The sequence below is a fragment of the Oncorhynchus gorbuscha genome, linkage group LG15 (assembly GCF_021184085.1).
Source record: "Oncorhynchus gorbuscha isolate QuinsamMale2020 ecotype Even-year linkage group LG15, OgorEven_v1.0, whole genome shotgun sequence".
NCBI lineage: Eukaryota > Metazoa > Chordata > Actinopteri > Salmoniformes > Salmonidae > Oncorhynchus > Oncorhynchus gorbuscha.
This window is the reverse complement of record NC_060187.1, coordinates 77,596,985-77,608,060: the sequence shown is the minus strand read 5'-3', so window position 1 is coordinate 77,608,060 and position 11,076 is coordinate 77,596,985. Positions and strand designations below refer to the sequence as shown.

Sequence of the window (11,076 nt, the reverse complement as noted above, 5' to 3'; positions counted from 1 at the left end):
CACAAACCCCCGAGGTGCCTTATTTCTATTATAAACTGGTTACCAACGTAATTAGAGCAGTAAAAATACACGTTTTGTCAAACCCGTGGTATACGGTCTGATATACCACAGCTGTCAGCCAATCATCATTCAGGGCTCGACCCCACCCAGTTTATAATACAATGTGATGTATCCAGATAATAATGCCCTCACATAATAAAGGGCAAAGAAACAAGCATCACAAACTGTTACCCTTTTTATTGGAGTTCTCAGAAGAAACTGTAACGATAAAAACAACAAGCTGGTAACCATAATAATATTCCAAAATGTAAAAGAACAAAACATTAGACATTTAATTAATTTAGAGATTGCCATCATTCTCAATGCATTCTCATTCTCAATGCAGCCCTGTGTGTCTACACTAGTGGAGCTATTGCATGTCCTTATTTGGGCAAAAAGGGGGCGAGGCCTCCGGGAACATTTGTGATGCAATCGTTCAGGAATGTAGAGCTGCAGGACGGGGCGTGGCCGAGGAGCGGGGAGAGCCAATAACAGGCTAGTGTTATGGACCACCTGAGTGTACAGGTGAAGGGAGCAGTGAAGAGGGGAGGGGAGGGGCAGGAGTGTAACACAGAACCAATATTATTCTACTAAAGCATCCTCATCAGTTGATAGTTATTAACAGTCTCTCTGTGGGAAGTATAGAGCAGTGTGCCCACCTACACACACAGACACAGACACAGACACAGACACACACACACACACACACACACACACACACACACACACACACACACACACACACACACACACACACACACACACACACACACACACACACACACACACACACACACACACACACACACACACACACACACACACACACACACTGAGAAGAGGTACACACCCAGAAATGGAATGGGCAGAACAGACATAGTTCTAAATTCCACATGATTTCATATATACCAAATTGAATTGTACATGTTGCATATCGAATTCAATTCTGCACACCCATAGAACAACGAGTCCACATATTATAGAACCTTTAGACCATTTGACCCATTCTAATTCTATGGGACAGAGCCAGGTACACCGCTGACTATTTTAGAGACAGGCTTGGGGAAACATACAGTGAAAACAACCTCTGTGTGAAAGTTAGACACATAACAGACAAACACAGAGACAGTGCTGCAGTTCATTAGGTAGATACTGTAGAGAAGGTGTTCCCAGTGGAGAACAGAGACTGTGTTCCTCAAGGTGTCTTTGGGTGAAGAGGAAGCAGAACATTTGTAGTCTGCTGTGTCCAGAGAAGATGTATTGGTGGGTAGAGACCTTACTCTACTGTCCAGAGTGTGAGTTTTGGTTTGGGGACAGGAGAGGTGCAGAGCGGGGTGAGATGAGGGTCACTCTCCAATTCCAAAACAGGGATGGGAGAACGCCTTGAGGAGGACTGGCGGAATTGGTCAGCGTGGCACCTGCATCTGCTGCGTGGTCTGTGATTGGCTCTGGCCGGTGACCTCGGCCCCGCGGCTGGCCAATCGGCTGAGGATGTTCCTCTCCGACATCTGCAGCCTCACGGCGACGGGTGGTATACGGGCGATGGTTGCCGGGAGACGGGTGACGTCGGCCTTCATGTCACTTAGAAGCTCCTCAAGCTGTTTGAGAACTGAAGGAGAGAGACATAGTTACCACCACCAAAGTCCAACTGACAGAGTTTAGGAAACAATGACGAGAGGGAGAGAAAGAAGGAAAAGAGATGATGGAAGTGGGTAAGAACAGCAGAGACAGAAAAGAGACAATGAGAAAGAAAGAGAGCGAGTCTGTGTGTGGTCTACCTTTGTGCAGTACTGCGTTAGCAGGCTTGTTCCCTGACATGGACTCCTTGCTGAGGTGTTGGTGGGACTCAGCCAGACACTCCACCTCACTGAAGCGGGTGTTGAGGGCCATGGAGGGGTGGGCCGGGTCCTCAGACATGTTCAGGTAGGCTGCCCTGCGAAGCTGCTCCTCAATCACCAACGCCTGCTCCAACAACTAGAGACCGAGAGGGGGGGGGGTACAGAGATGAGAGAGGCAGAGAGAGGGAAGAGGTAAACAGAGTGATTAACAGAAAGAAAGAGACAGTGGGAGAGAGGGAAGAGGTAAACAGAGTGATTAACAGAAAGAAAGAGACAGTGGGAGAGAGGGAAGAGGTAAACAGAGTGATTAACAGAAAGAAAGAGACAGTAGGAGAGAGGGAAGAGGTAAACAGAGTGATTAACAGAAAGAAAGAGACAGTAGGAGAGAGGGAAGAGGTAAACAGAGTGATTAACAGAAAGAAAGAGACAGTGGGAGAGAGGGAAGAGGTAAACAGAGTGATTAACAGAAAGAAAGAGACAGTGGGAGAGAGGGAAGAGGTAAACAGAGTGATTAACAGAAAGAAAGAGACAGTGAGAGAGAGGAGAGGGGGAAAACAGAGTGATTAACAGAAAGAAAGAGACAGTGGGAGAGAGGGAAGAGGTAAACAGAGTGATTAACAGAAAGAAAGAGACAGTGGGAGAGAGGGAAGAGGTAAACAGAGTGATTAACAGAAAGAAAGAGACAGTGGGAGAGAGGGAAGAGGTAAACAGAGTGATTAACAGAAAGAAAGAGACAGTGGGAGAGAGGGAAGAGGTAAACAGAGTGATTAACAGAAAGAAAGAGACAGTGGGAGAGAGGGAAGAGGTAAACAGAGTGATTAACAGAAAGAAAGAGACAGTAGGAGAGAGGGAAGAGGTAAACAGAGTGATTAACAGAAAGAAAGAGACAGTGGGAGAGAAGAGGAAGAGGTAAACAGAGTGATTAACAGAAAGAAAGAGACAGTGGGAGAGAGGGAAGAGGTAAACAGAGTGATTAACAGAAAGAAAGAGACAGTAGGAGAGAGAGGAAGAGGTAAACAGAGTGATTAACAGAAAGAAAGAGACAGTGGGAGAGAGGGAAGAGGTAAACAGAGTGATTAACAGAAAGAAAGAGACAGTGGGAGAAGAGGTAAACAGAGTGATTAACAGAAAGAAAGAGACAGTGGGAGAGAGGGAAGAGGTAAACAGAGTGATTAACAGAAAGAAAGAGACAGTGGGAGAGAGGGAAGAGGTAAACAGAGTGATTAACAGAAAGAAAGAGACAGTGGGAGAGAGGGAAGAGGTAAACAGAGTGATTAACAGAAAGAAAGAGACAGTGGGAAAGAGACAGGGAAGAGGTAAACAGAGTGATTAACAGAAAGAAAGAGACAGTGGGAGAGAGGGAAGAGGTAAACAGAGTGATTAACAGAAAGAAAGAGACAGTGGGAGAGAGGGAAGAGGTAAACAGAGTGATTAACAGAAAGAAAGAGACAGTAGGAGAGAGGGAAGAGGTAAACAGAGTGATTAACAGAAAGAAAGAGACAGTAGGAGAGAGGGAAGAGGTAAACAGAGTGATTAACAGAAAGAAGAAAGAGACAGTGGGAGAGAGGGAAGAGGTAAACAGAGTGATTAACAGAAAGAAAGAGACAGTGGGAGAGAGGGAAGAGGTAAACAGAGTGATTAACAGAAAGAAAGAGACAGTGGGAGAGAGGGAAGAGGTAAACAGAGTGATTAACAGAAAGAAAGAGACAGTGGGAGAGAGGGAAGAGGTAAACAGAGTGATTAACAGAAAGAAAGAGACAGTAGGAGAGAGGGAAGAGGTAAACAGAGTGATTAACAGAAAGAAAGAGACAGTGGGAGAGAGGGAAGAGGTAAACAGAGTGATTAACAGAAAGAAAGAGACAGTGGGAGAGAGGGAAGAGGTAAACAGAGTGATTAACAGAAAGAAAGAGACAGTAGGAGAGAGGGAAGAGGTAAACAGAGTGATTAACAGAAAGAAAGAGACAGTGGGAGAGAGGGAAGAGGTAAACAGAGTGATTAACAGAAAGAAAGAGACAGTGGGAGAGAGGGAAGAGGTAAACAGAGTGATTAACAGAACAGAAAGAAAGAGACAGTGGGAGAGAGGGAAGAGGTAAACAGAGTGATTAACAGAAAGAAAGAGACAGTGGGAGAGAGGGAAGAGGTAAACAGAGTGATTAACAGAAAGAAAGAGACAGTGGGAGAGAGGGAAGAGGTAAACAGAGTGATTAACAGAAAGAAAGAGACAGTGGGAGAGAGGGAAGAGGTAAACAGAGTGATTAACAGAAAGAAAGAGACAGTGGGAAGAGGTAAACAGAGTGATTAACAGAAAGAAAGAGACAGTGGGAGAGAGGGAAGAGGTAAACAGAGTGATTAACAGAAAGAAAGAGACAGTGGGAGAGAGGGAAGAGGTAAACAGAGTGATTAACAGAAAGAAAGAGACAGTGGGAGAGAGGGAAGAGGTAAACAGAGTGATTAACAGAAAGAAAGAGACAGTGGGAGAGAGGGAAGAGGTAAACAGAGTGATTAACAGAAAGAAAGAGACAGTGGGAGAGAGGGAAGAGGTAAACAGAGTGATTAACAGAAAGAAAGAGACAGTGGGAGAGAGGGAAGAGGTAAACAGAGTGATTAACAGAAAGAAAGAGACAGTGGGAGAGAGGGAAGAGGTAAACAGAGTGATTAACAGAAAGAAAGAGACAGTGGGAGAAGAGGTAAACAGAGTGATTAACAGAAAGAAAGAGACAGTGGGAGAGAGGGAAGAGGTAAACAGAGTGATTAACAGAAAGAAAGAGACAGTGGGAGAGAGGGAAGAGGTAAACAGAGTGATTAACAGAAAGAAAGAGACAGTGGGAGAGAGGGAAGAGGTAAACAGAGTGATTAACAGAAAGAAAGAGACAGTGGGAGAGAGGGAAGAGGTAAACAGAGTGATTAACAGAAAGAAAGAGACAGTGGGAGAGAGGGAAGAGGTAAACAGAGTGATTAACAGAAAGAAAGAGACAGTGGGAGAGAGGGAAGAGGTAAACAGAGTGATTAACAGAAAGAAAGAGACAGTGGGAGAGAGGAGAGGTGGAAAACAGAGTGATTAACAGAAAGAAAGAGACAGTGGGAAGAGGTAAACAGAGTGATTAACAGAAAGAAAGAGACAGTGGGAGAGAGGGAAGAGGTAAACAGAGTGATTAACAGAAAGAAAGAGACAGTGGGAGAGAGGGAAGAGGTAAACAGAGTGATTAACAGAAAGAAAGAGACAGTGGGAGAGAGGGAAGAGGTAAACAGAGTGATTAACAGAAAGAAAGAGACAGTGGGAAGAGGTAAACAGAGTGATTAACAGAAAGAAAGAGACAGTGGGAGAGAGGGAAGAGGTAAACAGAGTGATTAACAGAAAGAAAGAGACAGTAGGAGAGAGGGAAGAGGTAAACAGAGTGATTAACAGAAAGAAAGAGACAGTGGGAGAGAGAGAAGAGGTAAACAGAGTGATTAACAGAAAGAAAGAGACAGTGGGAGAGAGGGAAGAGGTAAACAGAGTGATTAACAGAAAGAAAGAGACAGTGGGAGAGAGGAAGAGGTAAACAGAGTGATTAACAGAAAGAAAGAGACAGTGGGAGAGAGGGAAGAGGTAAACAGAGTGATTAACAGAAAGAAAGAGACAGTGGGAGAGAGGGAAGAGGTAAACAGAGTGATTAACAGAAAGAAAGAGACAGTGGGAGAGAGGAGAGGGGGAAAACAGAGTGATTAACAGAAAGAAAGAGACAGTAGGAGAGAGGGAAGAGGTAAACAGAGTGATTAACAGAAAGAAAGAGACAGTGGGAGAGAGGGAAGAGGTAAACAGAGTGATTAACAGAAAGAAAGAGACAGTGGGAGAGAGACAGGGAAGAGGTAAACAGAGTGATTAACAGAAAGAAAGAGACAGTGGGAGAGAGGGAAGAGGTAAACAGAGTGATTAACAGAAAGAAAGAGACAGTGGGAGAGAGGGAAGAGGTAAACAGAGTGATTAACAGAAAGAAAGAGACAGTGGGAGAGAGGGAAGAGGTAAACAGAGTGATTAACAGAAAGAAAAAGACAGTGGGAGAGAGGGAAGAGGTAAACAGAGTGATTAACAGAAAGAAAGAGACAGTGGGAGAGAGGGAAGAGGTAAACAGAGTGATTAACAGAAAGTGGGAGAGAGGGAAGAGGTAAACAGAGTGATTAACAGAAAGAAAGAGACAGTGGGAGAGAGGGAAGAGGTAAACAGAGTGATTAACAGAAAGAAAGAGACAGTGGGAGAGAGGGAAGAGGTAAACAGAGTGATTAACAGAAAGAAAGAGACAGTGGGAGAGAGGGAAGAGGTAAACAGAGTGATTAACAGAAAGAAAGAGACAGTGGGAGAGAGGGAAGAGGTAAACAGAGTGATTAACAGAAAGAAAGAGACAGTGGGAGAGAGGGAAGAGGTAAACAGAGTGATTAACAGAAAGAAAGAGACAGTAGGAGAGAGGGAAGAGGTAAACAGAGTGATTAACAGAAAGAAAGAGACAGTGAGGATTAACAGAAAGAAAGAGAGGGGAAGAGGTAAACAGAGTGATTAACAGAAAGAAAGAGACAGTGGGAGAGAGGGAAGAGGTAAACAGAGTGATTAACAGAAAGAAAGAGACAGTGGGAGAGAGGGAAGAGGTAAACAGAGTGATTAACAGAAAGAAAGAGACAGTGGGAGAGAGGGAAGAGGTAAACAGAGTGATTAACAGAAAGAAAGAGACAGTGATTAACAGGAGAGAGGGAAGAGGTAAACAGAGTGATTAACAGAAAGAAAGAGACAGTAAACAGGGAGAGAGGGAAGAGGTAAACAGAGTGATTAACAGAAAGAAAGAGACAGTGGGAGAGAGGGAAGAGGTAAACAGAGTGATTAACAGAAAGAAAGAGACAGTGGGAAGAGGTAAACAGAGTGATTAACAGAAAGAAAGAGACAGTGGGAGAGAGGGAAGAGGTAAACAGAGTGATTAACAGAAAGAAAGAGACAGTGGGAGAGAGGGAAGAGGTAAACAGAGTGATTAACAGAAAGAAAGAGACAGTGGGAGAGAGGGAAGAGGTAAACAGAGTGATTAACAGAAAGAAAGAGACAGTAGGAGAGAGGGAAGAGGTAAACAGAGTGATTAACAGAAAGAAAGAGACAGTGGGAGAGAGGGAAGAGGTAAACAGAGTGATTAACAGAAAGAAAGAGACAGTGGGAGAGACAGTGGAAGAGGTAAACAGAGTGATTAACAGAAAGAAAGAGACAGTGGGAGAGAGGGAAGAGGTAAACAGAGTGATTAACAGAAAGAAAGAGACAGTGGGAGAGAGGGAAGAGGTAAACAGAGTGATTAACAGAAAGAAAGAGACAGTGGGAGAGAGGGAAGAGGTAAACAGAGTGATTAACAGAAAGAAAGAGACAGTAGGAGAGAGGGAAGAGGTAAACAGAGTGATTAACAGAAAGAAAGAGACAGTGGGAGAGAGGGAAGAGGTAAACAGAGTGATTAACAGAAAGAAAGAGACAGTGGGAGAAGAGGTAAACAGAGTGATTAACAGAAAGAAAGAGACAGTGGGAGAGAGGGAAGAGGTAAAACAGAGTGATTAACAGAAAGAAAGAGACAGTGGGAGAGAGGGAAGAGGTAAACAGAGTGATTAACAGAAAGAAAGAGACAGTGGGAAGAGGTAAACAGAGTGATTAATAGAAAGAAAGAGACAGTGGGAGAGAGGTAAACAGAGTGATTAACAGAAAGAAAGAGACAGTGGGAGAGAGGGAAGAGGTAAACAGAGTGATTAACAGAAAGAAAGAGACAGTGGGAGAGAGGGAAGAGGTAAACAGAGTGATTAACAGAAAGAAAGAGACAGTAGGAGAGAGGGAAGAGGTAAACAGAGTGATTAACAGAAAGAAAGAGACAGTGGGAAACAGAGATTAACAGAAAGAAAGAGACAGTGGGAGAGAGGGAAGAGGTAAACAGAGTGATTAACAGAAAGAAAGAGACAGTGGGAGAGAGGGAAGAGGTAAACAGAGTGATTAACAGAAAGAAAGAGACAGTGGGAGAGAGGGAAGAGGTAAACAGAGTGATTAACAGAAAGAAAGAGACAGTGGGAGAGAGGGAAGAGGTAAGAGTAAACAGAGTGATTAACAGAAAGAAAGAGACAGTGGGAGAGAGGGAAGAGGTAAACAGAGTGATTAACAGAAAGAAAGAGACAGTGGGAGAGAGGAGAGGGGGAAAACAGAGTGATTAACAGAAAGAAAGAGACAGTGGGAGAGAGGGAAGAGGTAAACAGAGTGATTAACAGAAAGAAGAGAAGAGGTAAACAGAGTGATTAACAGAAAGAGAGACAGTGGGAAGAGGGAAGAGGTAAACAGAGTGATTAACAGAAAGAAAGAGACAGTTGGAGAGAGGGAAGAGGTAAACAGAGTGATTAACAGAAAGAAAGAGACAGTTGGAGAGAGGGAAGAGGTAAACAGAGTGATTAACAGAAAGAAAGAGACAGTGGGAGAGAGGGAAGAGGTAAACAGAGTGATTAACAGAAAGAAAGAGACAGTGGGAGAGAGGGAAGAGGTAAACAGAGTGATTAACAGAAAGAAAGAGACAGTAGGAGAGAGGGAAGAGGTAAACAGAGTGATTAACAGAAAGAAAGAGACAGTAGGAGAGAGGGAAGAGGTAAACAGAGTGATTAACAGAAAGAAAGAGACAGTGGGAGAGAGGGAAGAGGTAAACAGAGTGATTAACAGAAAGAAAGAGACAGTGGGAGAGAGGGAAGAGGTAAACAGAGTGATTAACAGAAAGAAAGAGACAGTGGGAAGAGGTAAACAGAGTGATTAACAGAAAGAAAGAGACAGTGGGAGAGAGGGAAGAGGTAAACAGAGTGATTAACAGAAAGAAAGAGACAGTAGGAGAGAGGGAAGAGGTAAACAGAGTGATTAACAGAAAGAAAGAGACAGTGGGAGAGAGGGAAGAGGTAAACAGAGTGATTAACAGAAAGAAAGAGACAGTGGGAGAGAGGGAAGAGGTAAACAGAGTGATTAACAGAAAGAAAGAGACAGTGGGAGAGAGGGAAGAGGTAAACAGAGTGATTAACAGAAAGAAAGAGACAGTGGGAAGAGGTAAACAGAGTGATTAACAGAAAGAAAGAGACAGTGGGAGAGAGGGAAGAGGTAAACAGAGTGATTAACAGAAAGAAAGAGACAGTAGGAGAGAGGGAAGAGGTAAACAGAGTGATTAACAGAAAGAAAGAGACAGTAGGAGAGAGGGAAGAGGTAAACAGAGTGATTAACAGAAAGAAAGAGACAGTGGAGAGAGGGAAGAAAACAGAGTGATTAACAGAAAGAAAGAGACAGTAGGAGAGAGGGAAGAGGTAAACAGAGTGATTAACAGAAAGAAAGAGACAGTGATTAACAGGAAAGAGACAGTGGAAGAGAAGGGTAAACAGAGTGATTAACAGAAAGAAAGAGACAGTGGGAGAGGTAAACAGAGTGATTAACAGAAAGAAAGAGACAGTAAACAGAGTGATTAACAGAAAGAAAGAGACAGTAGGAGAGAGGGAAGAGGTAAACAGAGTGATTAACAGAAAGAAAGAGACAGTGGGAGAGAGGGAAGAGGTAAACAGAGTGATTAACAGAAAGAAAGAGACAGTGGGAGAGAGGGAAGAGGTAAACAGAGTGATTAACAGAAAGAAAGAGACAGTAGGAGAGAGGGAAGAGGTAAACAGAGTGATTAACAGAAAGAAAGAGACAGTGGGAGAGAGGGAAGAGGTAAACAGAGTGATTAACAGAAAGAAAGAGACAGTGGGAGAGAGGGAAGAGGTAAACAGAGTGATTAACAGAAAGAAAGAGACAGTGGGAGAGAGGGAAGAGGTAAACAGAGTGATTAACAGAAAGAAAGAGACAGTGGGAGAGAGGGAAGAGGTAAACAGAGTGATTAACAGAAAGAAAGAGACAGTGGAGAGAGGGAAGAGGTAAACAGAGTGATTAACAGAAAGAAAGAGACAGTTGGAGAGAGGGAAGAGGTAAACAGAGTGATTAACAGAAAGAAAGAGACAGTAGGAGAGAGGGAAGAGGTAAACAGAGTGATTAACAGAAAGAAAGAGACAGTGGGAGAGAGGGAAGAGGTAAACAGAGTGATTAACAGAAAGAAAGAGACAGTAGGAGAGAGGGAAGAGGTAAACAGAGTGATTAACAGAAAGAAAGAGACAGTGGGAGAGAGGAGAGGGGGAAAACAGAGTGATTAACAGAAAGAAAGAGACAGTGGGAGAGAGGGAAGAGGTAAACAGAGTGATTAACAGAAAGAAAGAGACAGTGAGAAAGAGAGAGTGGGAGAGGGGTAAACAGAGTGATTAACAGAAAGAAAGAGACAGTGGGAAGAGGTAAACAGAGTGATTAACAGAAAGAGACAGTGGGAGAGAGGGAAGAGGTAAACAGAGTGATTAACAGAAAGAAAGAGACAGTGGGAGAGAGGGAAGAGGTAAACAGAGTGATTAACAGAAAGAAAGAGACAGTGGGAGAGAGGAAGAGGTAAACAGAGTGATTAACAGAAAGAAAGAGACAGTGGGAAGAGGTAAACAGAGTGATTAACAGAAAGAAAGAGACAGTGGGAGAGAGGGAAGAGGTAAACAGAGTGATTAACAGAAAGAAAGAGACAGTGAGGAGAGAGGGAAGAGGTAAACAGAGTGATTAACAGAAAGAAAGAGACAGTGGGAGAGAGGGAAGAGGTAAACAGAGTGATTAACAGAAAGAAAGAGACAGTGGGAGAGATGGAAGAGGTAAACAGAGTGATTAACAGAAAGAAAGAGACAGTGGGAGAGAGGGAAGAGGTAAACAGAGTGATTAACAGAAAGAGACAGTGGGAGAGAGGGAAGAGGTAAACAGAGTGATTAACAGAAAGAAAGAGACAGTGGGAGAGAGGGAAGAGGTAAACAGAGTGATTAACAGAAAGAAAGAGACAGTGGGAGAGAGGGAAGAGGTAAACAGAGTGATTAACAGAAAGAAAGAGAGTGGGAGAGAGGGAAGAGGTAAACAGAGTGATTAACAGAAAGAAAGAGACAGTGGGAGAGAGGGAAGAGAGGGGTAAACAGAGTGATTAACAGAAAGAAAGAGACAGTGGAGAAGAGGTAAACAGAGGTAAACAGAGTGATTAAAACAGAGTGATTACAGAAAGAAAGAGACAGTGGGAGAGAGAAAGAGAAACAGAGTGATTAACAGAAAGAAAGAGACAGTGGGAGAGAGGAAGAGGTAAACAGAGTGATT

General features: G+C 43.4%; 1 protein-coding gene across 3 annotated transcripts in view; it reads right to left on the bottom strand.

The window, feature by feature from the left end:
• Positions 1 to 222: 222 nt before the first annotated feature.
• The window catches only part of LOC123998094 (chromodomain-helicase-DNA-binding protein 4-like), a 63,035-nt gene continuing 52,181 nt past the window's right edge, over positions 223 to 11,076 (bottom strand). For all 3 annotated transcript variants that reach the window (XM_046302993.1, XM_046302991.1, XM_046302994.1), the window contains exons 40-41: positions 1,818 to 2,013; positions 223 to 1,648 (exon numbers count right to left, since the gene is read on the bottom strand). In XM_046302993.1, the coding sequence (XP_046158949.1) occupies positions 1,446 to 1,648; positions 1,818 to 2,013 (399 nt within the window). In that variant the 3' untranslated portion in view covers positions 223 to 1,445. The remainder of the gene's footprint in view (positions 1,649 to 1,817; positions 2,014 to 11,076) is intronic.